At 48.9% G+C, this 18,644-nt stretch overlaps 1 protein-coding gene across 1 annotated transcript; it reads left to right on the plus strand.

Annotated features, from left to right (window-relative positions):
- The first annotated feature begins 380 nt into the window (after positions 1–380).
- Eci1 (enoyl-CoA delta isomerase 1) lies at positions 381–18,045 on the plus strand. The gene is made up of 7 exons (XM_036197775.1): positions 381–465; positions 554–640; positions 9,221–9,348; positions 14,269–14,415; positions 16,120–16,241; positions 16,316–16,494; positions 17,692–18,045. Exons 1-7 carry the CDS (start codon positions 426–428, stop codon positions 17,856–17,858), a joined length of 870 nt encoding a protein of 289 aa, XP_036053668.1. The 5' UTR covers positions 381–425; the 3' UTR covers positions 17,859–18,045.
- The last annotated feature ends 599 nt before the right edge of the window (positions 18,046–18,644 follow it).

Raw genomic sequence — 18,644 nt, forward strand, 5'->3', positions numbered from 1 at the left:
CGGGCTTGTCCCTGTGCTGCAAGACAAATCTGCTCACCACCCTGCAGCCATTCTGCCAGCCGTGATTTAAATTCCTAACCCCAGCTCTGGTTTGTGCTTCTGCACCGCGCCTGTGAGATCTAGCAGCCTTCCCTCCAGCAGGCAGCTGGCGGGAACCCTTGGTGAATGCCCTCGAATCTCCCCCGTGCCCCGCCCCGGACACGAGCTTATTCATTACCTAGTGCTGCCAGCTGCTGTGGGCGCGGGTGGGGTGGTCTCACCCTGCACCAAGTTACTGGCCCGGGAGGCCGCGCCCAGTCCGCCGGAGGCTGCGGAATGGCTGGCTGCCGGTGACCTGGGGGGGCGGGCGGGGCCGGGAGGAGGAGCCTGCGACGCCGGGCCGCCCGCTGCGCCGCTCGGCGGGTCCAGGTCCTGTGACGGCCAAGATGGCGCTGGCCGCCGCGAGTCGCGTTCTGCTGCACGCGGGTGCGTGTCAGGGCGCGGGAGCTGGGATCGCGGGCGGGGGTGCCGAGAGTCGGGCGGGCTTGCTAACGGTGCTCCGGGCTGTCCGCAGGATCCCGCCTCGGGCGCAGGGAGGCGGTGGACGGCGCGCGGCGCTTCGCCAACAAGCGGGTGGTGGTGGAGCCGGAGGCGGCGGCAGGTGAGTGAGTGCACCGGCGGGCCAGGCCCGCGGCAAGCGAAGTGTCCGCCGGAGCCAAGGGCAAGTTCCTGGGAAGTCAGGCGGGTGTTTCCAAAAGCGGTGAGAAGAAAACTCAGTAAACTCAGATTTTGTTGCAAACTTAAGTTCACACCAGGTGGTCAAATGACAAAAGGTGTGAGCTTTTCGAGTCTTGGTTGAAGTTTTTAAAGTTGTGGCCTACTGCCTAAACTATTAGTTGAAAACGATCGTAGCGTGCTGTGGCGGCTCCCGCTCGTAAACCCAGCTGAAGGTAAGGGAATTCTAGGCCGCCGCGGGTCGCGTTCTGCTGCACACCGGTGCGTGTCAGGGCGCGGGAGTCTCAGTTCCGCGACAATGTCTCAAAACTCCGACCCGGGCCTGGAGAGATGGCTCAGTGGTTCCGAGCACTGGCTGCTCTTCCAGAGAACCCGGGTTCAATTCCCAGCACCCACGAAGCAGCTCACAACTGTCTGTTAACTTCAGTTCCAGGGGATCTGATACCTTCACACGAATGCACATAAACTAAAATTAAATAATTTTTTTTTTAAAGAAGAAAGAAATGTTCCACCCCTCCTGGCTTTCTTTCAAAAAAAAAAAAAAAATCCGACATGAAAATGATTGGGAGGTTTTTTGGTTTTGTTTTTAATATTTTCCAAATACTGGTGCGTGGCAGAGACCCCAGCAACTATTTTTCTAGTTAAAGTTGGGAACTGCAGGTAGGGTCATTCCCACCCTCCAACCCCCACCTGCCCTGTTAGAATGCCTAGGAAGCACCTCCAGTCACAAGGCTGAAGCAGGAGGATGGTGAAGTTGAGGTCAGCCTGTTTTTCCTGGGATTTGTTTGGTTTTTAAGTGAGGATGTAGGGAGAAAAAGTGGAATTTTCCAGGACAAATAGAAAACGCATTTATGGAAGGAAAACCTGGGAAAGTGGACACCACTGAGCCCAGAGCTTAGGCTCACGTTCTAACCCTGCTTCTGTTCTGTCCTCTCAGTTAAGCATTGGCACCTGTAGGGAAGGACGCATCTCAGGTCAACTTGCAGGTCAAGGTCTGGGTTCCCGGTGGGATAGTGCTGCTAGAATCAGTGAGGAAGGGCTTGGGCCCAACCCGATGAGTCCAATACAAAGTGGAGACCTTGAAAGGATCATTTCTGTGACAGATTTTATGTATCTCAAATACCACAGAAACACACATTTTAAAATATTAGAGGACTGGAGAGGTGTGTTAATGGTAGAACATTTGCCTAGCATTCCCCAGGCCTTGGGTTTAGTCCCAGTACCACAAAAATAAATAAAGATATTAAAATGGGTAGAAGTAACAGCTCTATACCATGCCAAAGTCACTTAAAGTGCTGGACATTTAGGCTTAATAACATGTATAATTTATCACAGTTTTAGTATATGTGAGTAGTAAAAAGAAAAGGTAAATAGCAACTGGTTTTGAAGATAGAGTGTTACCTCCAGTTCAGAGGCAAAATGGAAAAGTCCATATGTACCTTTAGCTTATGGTTTTTTGTTGGTTTTTCCCCTGGAGGTGATGACCGAACCCAGGGCCTTGGGCTTGCTAAGCAAGCACTCTACTACTGAGCTAAATCCCCAGCCCTGTTATGGGTTTTTTTGTTGTTATTTGAGATTGGATTTCATTTATCCCAGCCTGGAACTCATTATGTAACTGTCACTGAGACTGACCTTGAACCTAACCCACCTTCCTCTACCTCCCAAGTGCTGGGACCACAAGTGTTTGCACACTTTTTTCCTTTTTTTTTTTTTTTTTTTTTTTTGTTTTCTCTGGTTTTTTTTCTTATTTTTTATTTTTCTTGCACACTTTTTTTTAAACAATTTATTTTTATTTTATGTATATAGGTGTGTTTTGTTTTTTGAGACAGGGTTTCTCTGTGTAGCTTTGTGCCTTTCCTGGAACTCACTTGGTAGCCTAGGCTGGCCTGGAACTCACAGAGATGCACTTGCCTCTGCCTCCCAAGTGCTGGGATTAAAGGCGTGCGCCACCACCACCCAGCGGATTTTTTGTTTGTTTGTTTGTTTTAACCTGCATATATGTTTTCATAGTACCTGTGGAAGCCAGAAAGGTGCTAAATCCCCTGGAACCGGAGTTATAGACAGTTGTGAGCTGCCATGTGATTGCTGGGGAATCAATCCCAGGTCTTCTAAAAAAGCTGCCAATATTCATTCTTTTTTTCTTTTTAATAGGTTTTTCAAGAAAGGTTTTTCTCTCTGTGTCACAGCCCTGGCTGTCCTGGGAACTGGCTCTGTAGACCAGAGATCCGCGTGTCTCCCGCGTGCTGGGATTAAAGGCGTGCGCCACCGCACTCACCCAGCCTAACCACTGAGCCATCTGTTCAGCCCCCTCTAGTTCACACTTTTAAGCCCCCAGTCCATCAACACCCTAAAGTGTGTGAACTTTGCTGGCACAGACAATAGTTTCTTTCGAGTCAGTACAGGGTCATTTGGGCAAAGGTTCATCTCGGCTGAAGACGGGCTCTGTCCTGTTCACTGTTTCTCCAGTGTCCCGAGCAGACACCTCAGACTGGCATGCTTCTCAAATCAGTTGTGCCAAAAGTCAGGGGCATTTATGTTTCATTTTAGATTCTGCTCAGCCCATCATTCAAGAGAGTTTTATCTAATACTCACCCTGCTCCAGGAATTTGGTTAATTATCCCATGGTGACCAAGCTCATCTAATTCTCTTTGTTAGCTCACATTCACCTTTCACCTCATGACCTTTTCCCTAGTGTCCACTGCCATGCCAGACTTTGCAGATATGTTCCTCCCAACTAGGTTTAAAGTGTTTGCCTTATGTGGATGGGCCCGTAACTTACTTCTTCACTTAAGTCAGAGGTCTTCAAAGAACCCACTTGGCACCAAGACTTGGCCCTCATTCTCAGAGAAGGGTTTTGTTGTTGTTGTTGTTGTTGTTGTTTTGTTGTTTTGGTTTGGTTTTTTTTGACACCTAGACACCAGGTCCTCAGCTGGAAATGCCTCCTGATTATTTTGGAAGCCCTTTAGGCAAGTAGTGGCTGCCACCCCCCCACACCCCCCAGAGGCCCTTGTTTTCTGCATTTATGCTGCAGACATTGCACAAGGAACCAAGGACAGAGGAAGGGCACACCAGCATTTTAAACTGCAATTGCTAAAGAAGTGTGAGCTGATCCCCACTAACAGACCTTTTCGTGTCTGATGCTGAGATGGTCCCTCTTCCCCTGAAGCCCTGGGACTTGCTAATACAGAGAACAAGAGAAATGGACAGCTGATAAATCAAGTCAGGGAAGGATGGGCTGATGAACCACCAGGAGAGCCCTGCTCAGCTCTGCCCACGGTCATCTTTCAGGCCATCAAAGTCACAGTGTAGATCTAGCTCCGCTGTCAACTCCATGGCGGCCTTGAGGCTTAGCCCAGGGCAGTCTGCTCAAAATGGACATGACAAGCGTTATCAGGAAATGACAGTGTTACCGGGTTTGGCAAATCAAGGGAAACCTTTACTTCTAACTAAAGAGGTTCCTTGCCAGAGCTGCACCCCAGGCAGGTGAGCTTCCTTCAAAATCAGGTGGACATCTGTTGTGGATACTGGGAAGATGCGGAACATTGGGGGCCCCGCAGCAGGTGCCATTCTCAAGACCACGTGTGTCCTGTGACCCCAGGACTGCTTGTCTTCTGCCTGAAAATGGAAGTTGGTGATAATGGCAATCCAGGTGTTTCCTGAGCCTGTGGGTACGGTACAGAATATAGCACACTGAGCTGATTAAATTATATTCACATTTGTACAGAACAGAAGTCTAAAGGCAGGGATGGGAAGGACTGTGTGTCCTCTGAAGCTCCAGGAGAGGCTCCCCTCCTCACTCCTTGGAGTCCCTTGGCTTCTGGGCACCTCCTTTTACTGTTTCTTTTATACATATGTATGGTGTGTGTGAATAAGGGTACACATGTATGATTGGGAGTGTACACGTGTGGGGTGTGGGACATCAGGTGCTCTCCACTTTATTGAGGCAGGGTCTCTTACAGAACCCAGAGCTTGCAAATTCCAGTTAGTATAGCTAGCTAGCTAGCTTGCTCTTAGAATCTGCTCTCTGCATACAGAGGGCTGGATTTGTGTTCTAGAGATCTGAACGCCAGGCCCTACACCTAGATACAATTTTATCCACCAATGTGTAGCCCCAACCCTCTGCCACTACCTTTATGTGCCATTCCCTTCATGATGACTAAGGCCCATTCTAATGTGACCTCATCCTGGTGAATTTTTTTTTTTTTTCTTTTTTTCTCTGTGTAGCTGCCTGTCCTGGATTTCGCTCTGTAGAACAGGATGGCCTCAAACTCAGATCCACATACCCCTGCCTCCCAAGTGCTGGGATTAAAGGCGTGCACCACCAACTCCCATTGGCATCTGTTTGAGATAGGGTCTCATGTGGTCCACTGACCTCCAACTTTCTGTTCAGCAAGAAATGACCTTGAGGGCTGGAGAGATGGCTCACAGGTTTAGATAGGATAGAGGGGAGAGAAACAGATAGAAACACAGGACAGCCTCGGGAGGGCCTGGATCATTATCCACTGGCCCCGTCTGTCTCTCTAAAGGGCTGTTTATAGGAATGCCAAGGAGTGGAGCAAAGACCTCCCCCTAGCTCAGCCAAGTGCAGACCCTTCCAATCACCTAGCAGCCATGCACATGGTCAATCCTCTAATGCAGCCCTTCTGGGTAAAGCAAGCTCAGATCTCACTAGGAAACCTTTGTGGGCCTCCACATATCATGAGCTTGCCTGGTGCCCAAGGAAGCCAGAAGGGCATCAGATCCCTGGGAACTGTAGTTGGAAATGGTTGTGAACTACTGTGTGGATGCTGGGAGCCAAACCCTGGTCCTCTGCAAGAGCTCTTTACTGATGATCTCTCCTGTCCAAAATTCATTTATTTTATCTATAATGGTGAATAATGGTGCACACACCATGGAGTAACATGTAGTAATTTTCCCAAGGGCCTGCCCTGAGAAAATCCCTCCCAGGGTCCTGAGAGACCCTACACTTGGCAGGGGGTATCTGAGGGAAAAGAATCTATGTACACCATGCTGTTTCATCCATTACTCTATCTACACAGCTTCAGCTCCGTCATCACATTCAACTCTTCTCTGTCCCTACTGGGCTGCCCTGTCATAGTCCTAACTACGTTCATATGCCTTGACCTCATCTTTGTCCTCTGTTCCTTCGTCCTCCATCTCCCTTCCTTGCTCCTTACCTCTGCTCTGAGAAACTCTTCTCTTCTGCCTGGCCACCCAGCTCTGCCTCTAGGAATACCGCTTCACTTCAGTCTTTACTGCTCCTGGTTATGCAAAAAGCCCTGTTGTGCTGAGTCAGTAGCTCTGCAGTGCTACTAGGCCTGAAGGAAAGGGATGGTCTGAGCTTCATTTGCAGAAGAAACAAAGCTATGCATCTACAGCCTGCCTGTCTCCTAGGCTCTGTAGAAGTGTTAGTTACCTAGTGGGTCAGCAGTAGGTCTGAGCTGTTTATGCTGTTTGCCATATGGCCTACTAGTATATGAACACACAAGAATATCATAGCAAAAGACAGCTGATATTTTAAAAACTAAATTACAGCCAGTTGGCGGTGACACACATCTTTATTCCCTGCACTCAGGGGGCAGAACCAGGTGGATCTCTGAATTTGAGGCCAGCCTGGTCTACAGAATTGAGCTCCAAGACAGACACCAAAACTACACAGAGGAAACCCTTTACCAAAAAACAAAACAAAATAGAGAACCAATAAAAACAAAACAAAAACTAATTAACACCAAATATTCCTTGAAAAATGGCTTCCTCTAGAAAAATTCCTTGATTCTTCTAGATGTAGCTTTAATAGGCAGCTGAGTCTGTATAATATATTCTTGTGGCCCACTGCAATGGAGCCATGTGGAGGTCAGAGAGCTACTGTGGGAGTCAGTTCTCTCTCTTCACAGTGGGGTGTAGTTGGAGAACTTCTCTCCAGGTCCCACTAAGCCCCAGCAGTCCAGTAACCCACTTATAAAATAAACACACAGACATTCCTATTATTTAAACTGCTTGGCCATTAGCTCAGGCCTACCATTGTCTAGCTCTTACTCTTATATTTAGCCCATTTCTGTTAGTCTATACTTTGCCACATGGCTTGTGGCTTACCGGTGTCTTTACATGTTGCTTCTCATGGCAGTGGCTGCCAGTGTCTCCTCCCAGCCTTCCTGTTCCCCGCCTTCTCCTCTTCCTTGTCCCGCCTACCCTATCCTTCCTGCCTGGCTACTAGCCAATCAGCACTTTATTTATACAGAGTGATATCCACAGCAGTGGGGTCCAGGAGTTGAACCATCAGCAGGCTGCCCTGGCAAGCACTTCACCCACCAAGGCCCCTCTCTGGCCTATCCTTGATGATTTTGTTTTTGGTTTGGTATTTTGAGACAGGGTCTCTCTATGTAGCCCTGGCCATCCTGGAGCTCCATACCAGCCTGGCTGTGAGCCACCATGCCGGGACTAATGTTTTGACAGTCCTTTGATTTCTTGCTCTGTAGAGCAGACTAGGCTGGGCCTCTGTGTAGTCCAAGCTGACCTTGAATTATCAATCCTGTGTCACTACTTTCAAGTTATGAACTGTCTCCTTTGACACGCGGCAGCTCACATTCCTAACTCAAACTGCCTTTGACCTGACTACTTGTAGCAGTCACTGTGTTGACAGCAAAGCTGAAAATAGCTCCCTGGGCCTTTTGCTTAAGAAGGTCTTTACTCCTGGGCTGCAAGGTCAGGGAGAGGCGAAAAGTGTCAGTACAGGGCTGGAGAGGTGGCTCAGAGGTTAAGAGCACTGGCTGCTCTTCCAGGGGTCCTGAGTTCAATTCCCAGCAACCACATGGTGGCTCACAACCATCTGTGATGAGATCTGGTGCCCTCTTCTGGCATGCAGGGATACACGCTGGCAGAATACTGTGTACATAATAAATAAATAAATCTTTAAAAAAAGAAAGAAAGAAAGAAAAGTGTCAATATAGAGTTTTACATTTGGCCTGTTTAGTTGGGTTACATAAAAAATGCTTAGGATATTTTTTAATTAAAACTTATTTTACAGGGCAGTGGTGGCATACACCTTTCATCCCAGCACTTGGGAGGCAGAGCCAAGCAGATCTCTGTGAGTTTGAAGCCAGCCTGGGCTACAGAGCATGATCCAGGACAGCCTGGGCTACGCTGCCACCTGTAGAATTCAGAAGAGGCATCAGATCCCATGGAGCTGGAGTTTCCAGCCACCACACAGGTGCTGGGGATCCAACCTGTGTCCCCTGGAAGAGCAACCATTGCTCTTTGCCACGGAGTCATCTTCCCAGCCCCTCTTAGGATATTTTTAAGTTCTCTCCTAATGAGAATTTGACCAGCCTCTGAGTCAAGGAGTCCTTGGGGCCAATAGACAATAGTATAGAGTGCTCATTGGAATTGGTATTTTTATATATTTTCTGGTTTTGGTCTTGAACTCACTTCGATCTTGCCTCTGCCACTCAAGTGCTGGAACTGGAGATGTGCAACACCATGCCCAGCTATGGTTTTTATATTTTATTTTTCAGTTTTCTTTATAGAAAATGAAAGCAAATTCCCTATTTTGGGGTTTATTTGGTGTTTTTTTTTTGTTGTTGTTGTTGTTTTGTTTTTGACACAGGACCTCACTGTGCAGTCCTCAGTGGAAGGAGAAATTTCTGGCAAATTCAGCTTTGTGCCTCTGGCTAGGGGAGCACCATACCTCTCCCCATGCTGGTTCTGCTTTCTAGAGTGCAATGGCCTCTAAAGAGAGGGGACAAGGAGCAAGAGCCATGATGGTGATGCCCCACCCCTACCTCCAGGTGTCTGTCTCCATGTCCCCTCCACCTTCGGATGAGATGGGTCCGTCATTCAAGATTTAACATACGCAAGGGCTGCAGACAGCTCCAGAACCTTGGTTCTCAAGAGGGCCAATAGCATTGTCCTAGGTACTTGAGACAGCTCTTGACCTTGATGCTGCAGGAGACTAGTGAGATTACTTGGGGAATTTGAGAGTTCCAAGAAGCAAAGATAGCAGATTGAGGCTGTCCACAGGTTCAGGACTCACCATCTACAACCGCACAGGAAGCTGGAATTCCCAAATCAAATACTGTCTTGAGCCATCTTGCTAGCCCCTGCCTGAACTTCTTGTTGTTGTTGTTTTTTGAGACAAGGTTTCTGTCTGTAGTCCTAGTGTCTTGGAACTTGTTCTGAAGACCAGGCTCGCCTCTGTCTCCTGAGTGCTGGGATCAAAGGTGTGCTCGCCACCACACCAGGCTCCTGCCTGAACTTTTTGGTTGATGATGGTTTTTTGTTTGTTTGTTTGTTTTACAAGACAGTTTCTTTGTGGCTATTCTGGATCTCGCTCTGTAGACGAGGCTGGCCTTGAACTCACAGAGATCCACCTGCCTCAGCTTCCCAGGACTTGGGATTAAAAGCACGTGCCACCATCACCCAGACTGCCTAAGCTTTTGAGACCCCAAATTCTGCAGCTCCCGCAGGCTGGACTGAGCACTCTTTGAGGATCCTCTCTGTTTTAAACTAGGAGTTGCAGTGATGAAGTTCAAGAACCCCCCAGTGAACTCCCTCAGCTTGGAGTTCCTGACAGAGTTTTTCATCAGCCTGGAGAAGCTAGAGAATGACAAGGCCTTCCGGGGTGTCATCCTCACTTCGGTAGGTGCCTGGTCAAGCCACACACACCCCCAGCCCTGACTGTGGTCAGAGTGGGAACCCTGAAAATCTGGAGCCCTCCATCATGGGGCGATGGAGTCACCAGCAGCCCCAACAGACTACTGGGGCCTCTAGATCCGTTTCCTGGAGAGCAGGTTCCCAGGCTTGTACCAGGCCTGGACAATCCTCAGGAACCTGCTGAGTAGTCTCTGTGGGAACTCTGTCTTCCCTGAAGTATTCTGGTCATTAGCAAATGTAGCCAGGGGCTCCGGGGGCACCTCTTCCCCAGGAGCTGCTGGTGCCTGAGCTAATCCCAGCAGGATACATGCCTTGAGAACATCCATTCTGCTCGCCTTTGGGCGATCTTAGGTCAGGTATCAGAGAGCAGATTCTCCTGCCCTCTGAATTCTTGAGGGGACCCAGGCTCAGCATTGGTGAGAGCAATGTCACTGAAGCCAGTAAGTGGCTATGAGGGGAGGTTGTACAGTGGGAAAGGAGGTCTTCAGAGGTTTGGTCTCTAGCCAGACAGAGCATCACATCCCCTGCCCTCCTCAATGCCAGGATGCAAAGTCACACGTGGATTGAGTTCATTCCTGCCCCTTTGTTCTTGTTGTTTGGAGTTAGGTTCTTGTATCCCAGAGTAGTCTCTCACTTGTTATATAGTCAAGGCCAGAGTGCCGCCATGCCAGTCTTTCAGGTGCTGAAAACCAAGCCCAGGCCTTGGGGATGCCAGGCAAGCCCTCTACCACCTGAGCTACATCTCCAGCGCCCAATAAATAATGGTGTTGGGGTTTTTTCTCCTTTCTTAGGGGTGATGCTGGAGATTGAACCCATCTGCCACTGAATGACTTCCCCACTTACCTTTGGAATGACAGTACCACTACCTTTTAAAGTGTAGCTATCTCCCTATGCTATGTGTCCATACTGGGCCATTGGCCAATAGCATGACAGTATCATGTTCAGTAAAGGTGCAGGAAGCTGATAGTCATGAAGCCCCAAAGGGCCAGGAGGGAAGCAATCACTACCCTTTGGAGTTTCAAAAGTTCAGGCAGCTAGGAGCTGGTGGTGCACGCCTGTAATCCCAGCACTCAGGAGGCAGAGGCAGGTGGACCTCCATGAGTTCAAAGCCAGCCTGGACTACAGAGCTAGTCCAGGACAGCCTCCAAAGCTACAAAGAAACCCTGTCTCAAAAAAAAAAAAAAAAAAAAGTTCAGGCAGGCTGGGTGATGGTGGCATGTGCTTTTTAATCCCAACACCTGGGAGGCTGAGGCAGGTGGGTCTTTGTGAGTTCGAGGCCAGCCTGGTCTACAGAGCAAGTTCCAGAACAGCCAAGGCTACACAGAGAAACTTTGCCTCATAAAACAAGCAAACAGCCAGGCAGTGGTGGCGCATGCCTTTAATCCCAGCACTCGGGAGACTGTTTGTTTTTTTCAAGACAGGGTTTCTCTGTGTAGTTTTGGAGCCTTTCCTGGAACTTACTTTGTAGCCCAAGCTGGCCTCGAACTCAGAGATCCACCTGCCTCTGCCTCCCGAGTGCTGGGATTAAAGGTGTGCGCCACCACTGCCCAGCTTCTGAACTTTCTATCACTCCAGCCTTGTGTCTGCACATGACCTAGGTGGATGCTGACCACCTAGAGGAATTGTTCCACTTAACACACTTGAAATCCCTCTACTTACTACATCAGTCCTTCTAGCATGAGGGATTTTAATCCCATGAGCCCGCCATGGCTTAATAGAAGGAAAGTAAAATCACATAAACCCAGCCTGCCTTAGTACAGTCATGTCAGGACTACACGATTCCCCGAGCCTCAGAACACTTCCAAACATCGGTTTGTTTGTTACTGTCCAGCACTTGTCATTTTCTTTGTGGTGGTAATAGCTGGAGGCTTTAGAAACTGGTCAGCCCCTTTATAATCAGAGCACCTGATATGGCATTCCCCTGAAGTGTCGATGAATACTTTACTGAGAGGACTTTTGTTTGGAGGCAGAGACTTCACAAATGGTGAAGATCACAGTGGAAGCTGTCGGTGAGATGAGTGGTCCTGTGGAGGATACAACATTTTATGTGGTGTAAGTGTCTGGGTAGTCAGAGCAGTGCTGTGGGATTCCTGAGAGCCCTAGAAAATGTTGAGGAAAAAATGTCATGTTTACTTCTACAACTATGATAAGAAATGAGCTTTTGATTATGTGTTGTCTAGAGTATACCCCGAAAAAGGTGGAAATCGGTGGACAGAACCAGTTGGAACAGCGAAGGCAGCTGGAATAGAGAAGACACATGGGCATGAGCAGGAAGGATGATATCGAGTGGAGAGTTGAGAGAGAACAATTCCAGTGAGGCCCTGTCTTAGGGTTTCCATTGCTGTGAAGAGACCTCACCGCCACCGCCGTGGAAGTGCTTATAAAAGGAAAAACATTTAATTGGGTGTCTTACATTTTTCACAGGTTGAGTCCATTATCATTATAGTGTAACAAGGGGGCATGCAGGCAGACATGGTGTTGGAGAAGGAGCTGAGAGTCCTACATCTTGACTTGCAGGCAACAGGAAGTGGTCCGAGACACTGGGTGTGGCTTGAGCGTATATGAGACCTCAAAGCCCCGCTCCACAGTGACACACTTCCTCCAACAAGACCACACCTACTCCAACAAAGCCGCACCTCCGATAGGGCCATTCCCTGTGAGCTTATGGGGGCCGATTACATTCACACTCCCACAGCCCCCAACTGTGGATAGGAAAAGGAAACCTAGGGCGATAGTATAGCAGGACTGTCCCCTGTGAAGCAAGTCAGCTGAAACTCCAGTTCGAGTAGCAATAACTGTGGCTGAGGTGAAATAAGCTTGAGTGTGTACATTGAGGCCTACAGGGAGTATGGGACGAGCTCAGAGGAGAAAGCCTAAGAAACCAATAGATACCATAGCTCAGACTATTCCTATAGATCCAAATGGTTCTTTTTTGCCTGAATAATAATGATATGGAAAATAATTCTGAAGCCTGGAAGGAATTAAAATGTAAACTTCTGATTGGCTAAAAAATCGGAAAAGATGTTAGAAAATAGAGTCTCTTCCTCCAGCAGATCAAGGAAGATGGTGTTTAAGTTTCCTGCAGCGGGGCTGGGGGAGGGAAAAGTGCTGCTGTAATTAGGACAGATCACATGAACAGTGGGGACTGATAGTGTGTGGTGGCTGGTGGTTTTATATTGATGATGGTAGTAATAAAGTTAACTGCACCCAGGATAGATGAAGCGCCAGCTAAATGAAGGGGAAAATAGATCTGTGGATGTTCCTGTGCAGGCTGGACTCCAGCTAATGGAGCTAAACAGTTCATCCGCCTCCTGCTCCGCTTCTACTGTTGATGCCAGCAGGAGGAATGAAGGAGAGTCAAAGCTTATGGTGCTTGTTCATGGGAATAAACTTTAGACTCTTCCTACATAGGCCTTATTCACACACACTTGAGGTAAGAATTGGAATGTGACTTAGGAGGCCACATTCACCAACAAGTGTGTTGTCTTCCCAGATCATAGAAATGGGCTGACTCATAACTCTTCAAATCTATTTGGTATGACCAGTACTTTAGTTTATCTTTCTTCACAAAAAATCTGCCTCTGGGGGCTAGAGAGGTGGCTCAGTGGTTAAGAGCACTGACTGCACCAGGCAGTGGTGGTGCATGCCTTTAATCCCAGCACTCGGGAGGCAGAGCCAGGTGCTCCTGTTGTTCCATGTGACCATTGTCCTCTCAGCCTTGTCCCTCTGCCATCTCCACCCAATGTGGAGATGACCCACAGGTCCACTGGACACAGTGTTGTTAGAAGCATCTGAATTGGCCGTGCGTAGTAGCACACTTCTTTAATCCCAGCACTTGGAAGGCAGAGGCAGGAGGATCTCTATGAGTTTGAGGCCAGGACAGCCAGAGCTACATAGTGAGACCCTGGAGGGCTGGAGGAGCATATGAATCTAGCATAGTTGTCTCTGTTACATTATAGAAGAGGGATGCATTTCATAAAAACACAAAGTGAGATCAACCCACAAGTACTGTGCATCATCAGTTCCTGTCCAAGAAAAATATACTCAGCTGCACTGTGACTTCAAGGTCCCAGAGGATGGATGTCTGTCTGTTTCCATTCCCTCACCTCCTAACAGGAGGTGCTGTTGGGCAAACAAACATCTAGTTCTTGCTGGAGCAGGTGCTGCCCTGCACCAAGTCTACCAACCATGAACTCACCCATGCAGAGGGGAAATCCTAAGTGGATTTTCTTTACCTGGAATTCCTGAGCCACTTGCCAGGATTTGGTGCTGACCCTGGCACGTGGCTCTGACGTTTTTTGTTTTGTTTGTTTGTTTTTTGAGACAGGGTTTCTCTGTAGCTTTGAAGGCTGTCCTGGACTAGCTCTATAGAGCAGGCTGGCCTCGAACTCATGGAGATCCACCTGCCTCTGCCTCCTGAGTGCTGGGATTATAGGCGTGCGCCACCACCGCCCAGCAGCTCTGTCTTTAATGCTTTCCTTATAGCCCATTGGCTCTTCCTCTACCTGTGTTCTCCTCATGCCTGCTCTGGTGGCTGTGTCAGACCTGAGGCATCCAACTGAGGACCAACATGTGTGGCTCTGCAGTCTTCTAGATCTTTCTTCTGCCCCAGCACTTTCTGCCCTTGCTTGACCTTGGGAGGTAGAATAGAACATGTGTCTGGATTACAGAACCAAGTACAGAGAGGTGCGCTCAAGTCAAACAGCCTGGTACATATGTGTCTCAGAGCAGTCCCCACCCTTACCTGTTTGGTCCTTTCTAGTTTGAAGCTAGAAAAGGACAGATATTCCAGAAAATAGCATCCGTCTAGGGGAGGGTCCAAGCTATGCCCTTGACACCCTCAGTTCTGGATTCTTTAGAAGCAGCATCTTACTGGCCAAGCATGACCCTGGCTTCTCCTGACAGGACCGGCCAGGTATCTTCTCAGCTGGCCTGGACTTGATGGAGATGTATGGCCGGAACCCAGCCCACTACGCCGAGTACTGGAAGGCTGTGCAGGAGCTGTGGCTGCGACTCTACTTGTCCAACCTGATCTTAGTGGCTGCCATCAATGTGAGTGCCCCCACCCACACCCCTACACCCCCAGTTCCCAAAGGGCCTGCCCAGAAGCAGGGGACACTTAGACTCTGACATTCCTGGGCCAGGCAGATATAGCAGAGAAAAAAAAATCGGAGGCACCAGGGCCTGGCTGGCTGGAATGAGCCCTGAGCAGATCGACAGTGATATTTTGATCTGACCTTGGAAAGTAGAGAAAAGGGGCCCAACTTCTAAAAGCAGGTGTTTGTGGGGGGGAGGGGAGGTGCATAGGGGAGGGGGTGCACACCTTTAATCAGCCAACCTGGTCTACAAAGCAAGTTCCAGGACAGCCAGGGCTACACAGGAAACTCTGTCTGGGGAGGGGGGCGGGGAGAACAAAAAATGAAAAGAAAAAAAGCAGGGTTCTCTGAGGGAATAGCTCTAAGGATCAGAGCCATGGGAGCCAAAAGGAAGGATTGAAGAGAGAAAGTTAGGTGACAGTGTAGAGGCCTGGAGATAAGACACTGATAACCTGTCTGAGTATGGGGCATAGGGTGCATGCAGTGTGGACACTACCATTTGGGAGTCTCCAGGCTTCCTGGTAGGACTGGCTGCCAGGTGTGGCAACAGCTCCATGGCCTGACAGCTCTGTCTAAATACTTATTTTGAACATTAGCATCAGATAAAATCTACAAAAGGAGAGCCAACTTGCTGTCCTAAGAGTCCTGTTTTGGCCCCTAAAAGCTAAGAGTCACATGCCAAGGCCTTTGAGCCCATGGGCAAAAGTTGAGGCTCTTAAAACCTCAGCTGCTAAGCCAGGCAGTGGTGGCGCACACCTGTAATCCCAGCACTCGGGAGGCAGAGGCAGGCGTATCTCTGTGAGTTTGAGGCCAGCCTGGTCTACAAAGCGAGTTCTAGGACAGCCTCCAATGCTACAGAGAAACCCTGTCTCAAAAAACAAAAAAACAGGGCTGGAGAGATGGCTCAGAGGTTAAGAACACTGGCTGCTCTTCCAGAGGTCCTGAGTTCAATTCCCAGCAACCACATGGCCTGCATGCTGTATACATAATAAATAAAGCTTTAAAAAAAAAAGTAAAATTCTTTAAAAATAAAAACAAACAACAACAACAACAACCCCCCTCAGCTTCTGATCCCTGGCTGGCCAGTCTCAGTTTGCATTCCTATCCAGCATACCTGGCCCAGATGTCAGTGCATTGCCAAGAGCTCATGCCCACCCTCAGCCCTTGGAAGCCTGGGCACCCTCTGCCCTGTCTAAGGAATATTACTGGGAATTGGAGCCCTACCTGTGGTGGTATTTTGTTGTAGTTAGTAAAGCTTGCCTGAGGATCAGAGGACAGAGCCAGCCACAGAGTTAAACACAGAGGCCAGGCAGTGGTGGCACACACCTTTAACCCCAGAATCTGGGAAGCACACCCACCATCAATCCCAGCTCTAGGAAGGTTGAGATAGGAAGTGAAATGGCTGGTCAGGAAATGCATATAAGGCATGAAGAGACAGGAACCAGAGGCCCTTTCAGTGAGGATTCAGGCTTTCAGACTAAGGATGCATAGAGACAGGCTCTTCTCTTTTCGGCTGAGGAGCTGGCAAGGTGAGAAGTGACCGGCTTGTTTCCTCTGATCTTTCAGCATTTACCCCAATATCTGGCTCCGCATTTTTATTATAAGACCATTTAGGATTCGAACAACACCTACAGACTGAGTCTCTCGCTTCCCTCTTCAGGGTGCCTCTCCAGCTGGAGGCTGCCTCGTGGCTCTTACCTGTGACTACCGGATTATGGCTGACAACCCCAAGTACACCATAGGCTTGAATGAGAGCCTGCTGGGCATTGTTGCCCCCTTCTGGTAAGACAAGGGACTGCATGCATACTCAACCACATCCAGCCCCCGCACAGAATTGAAGGATGTCTTCATTCCAGGTTAAAAGACAACTTTGTGAGCACCATTGGGCACCGAGCAGCAGAGCGTGCCCTTCAGCTGGGGATGCTCTTCCCACCAGCAGAGGCCCTCAAGCTGGGTGTGGTGGACGAGGTGGTGCCTGAGGACCAGGTACACAGCAAGGCTCGCTCAGTGATGGCCCAGTGGTTGGCCATTCCAGGTGAGGAGCAAGCAGCAGGCAGCTTTGAGGCAAATAAGATCACCCGTTCTGGTGATCCCTCCTCATGAAACCAAAAGCTCTCAGGTCGGGGTCTGTGAAAGTGGGCTGTTTCTGTGATGCTGTGGAGGGAGCAGGGGTGAGCTTTACAGGTCATGAGATGGCTGTTGAGTAGGGCTCTTAGGAGCAGAGGAGCCATCAGGAACACAGCAGGCACACCAAGACCTTTTGGTGTTTGACCTTTTTAAACAGGGTCTCACTGTGTAGCTAAGACTTCCCTGAACCAACCTACTTACCCAGGTCTTGGAATCCCCCTGCCTCCACTTCTCCAATGTTGAGATACAAACATGTAACACTAGTTAAGACACTAAAACTTTTTTTCCCCCGAGACAGGGTTTCTCTGTGTAGCTTTGCGCCTGTCCTGGAACTCACTCTTAGCCCAGGCTGGCCTCAAACTCACAGAGATCCACCTGGCTCTGCCTCCCAAGTGCTGGGATTAAAGGCGTGCTCCACCACCACCTGGCTTAGACACTAAAACTTTAATGCATACATTTTCCAAATGCTACAGAGTATCCTTTTGAATTTTCCTACAAAGAGCCATCTGGGTGGACCTCCTTGGAACCCTCTTCTCTTGTGAAGCCAATAGCCAGTCCCTACATGCACAAGCAAGTATATACTGATATGGAAAATGTGGTCAATCTTACAATTCAACAAAAATGACATGTTGGTTATTTGAGGTGCTGGAGATGGAACTCAGGGCCTTGTGCACATGATCTACCACTGACCTGTATGCCCAGCCCTAACAATGACATAAAAAAGCAAATTTTAAGAGGCAGGCATAGTGGCATGTGCCTATAATCCTAGCACTCGGGACTGAAAAAGAAGACCTACAAGTCGAAGACCACTCTGGGCTACAGAGACAGTCCCAACAACAGCAATAACAGAAGCTCTTGCAGTACCCTCCTGTCGGCTCCTACATTTTATTTCTGTTGGTTTGTTTAGACAGGGTGCTCATTTCAGGCTGGCCTTGAACTCACTGTCCTGCCTTGGCTGCCCAAATGCTAAGATACCCAGCTTTCTGTGAGATATCCTGAACTCTAGGAGCGCCTCTGTTTCAATACTTGAAGAAAGTATAGAGCAGCCAGGAATGGCCCCACATTCTCTGGAGGTGAGGCTCACAGGTCACCCCATTCCCTTTAGACCACTCTCGCCAGCTGACCAAGAGCATGATGAGGAAGGCCATGGCAGACAACCTGATCAAGCAGCGGGAGGCTGACATCCAGAACTTCGTCAGCTTCATCTCCCGAGACTCTATCCAGAAGTCCCTGAGCATGTACTTGGAAAAGCTGAAGCAGAAGAGGGGTTAAAGCAAGGTTCTCCCACAGTGTTTGGCCACGTGTGCCTTCTGGGGACCCACTGGTCCCAAGGATTAGAAACAAGGTATTTTTTAACTTAAAAATTCTCTTTGCTCTTGTGTTCCTGACCTTAAAATGTCCTGTTCCGGGACAGAGAGGTGGCTCAGTGGTTAAGGCCACCAGCAGCTCTTGCAGAGGACCCAGGTTCAATTCCCAGCACCCACATGGTGGCTCACAGCCCCTTGTCACTTCAGTTCCAGGGGATCTGATACCCTCTCTGCTCTGAGGGTAGTGTGCACATGGTACACATACACATATGCAGGCAAAGCACCCACACACATTCCACTTATACACACACACACACACACACACACACACACACATATAGTCCTGTTAGTTGGGGGTATAGGTCTGTCAGTTATAGTGCTCACCATGCTATCATGAAAGCATGGTAAAAAGCAAGGCATGGTGGGTGCACTTGTAAGGCAGTACTGGATAAACAGGATCAGGCAGATCCCTGGATTCTCTGGCCAGCCAGTCTACCCTAATTAGTAAGTACCAGTGAGATACCTTGTCTCAAAATAAGGCAGACACCCCCTTGACCTCTGGCTTATCCAAATGCACACACTCACACAAAGAAGCTATCCCTAAGGCCCTACAACCCCAATCACAAGCATCTTTCTGCCTGGTGAGCACAAAAGTCACTCTGGATGCTATAAGGTCACGCTGCATGCCCATCTTAAAGAATTGTGAACAATGCCTGCAGGTTGGCCTAACCCTGGCCTTTACTGAGTGTCT

Source organism: Onychomys torridus, chromosome 8 (genome assembly GCF_903995425.1).
Source record: "Onychomys torridus chromosome 8, mOncTor1.1, whole genome shotgun sequence".
Classification (NCBI taxonomy): domain Eukaryota; kingdom Metazoa; phylum Chordata; class Mammalia; order Rodentia; family Cricetidae; genus Onychomys; species Onychomys torridus.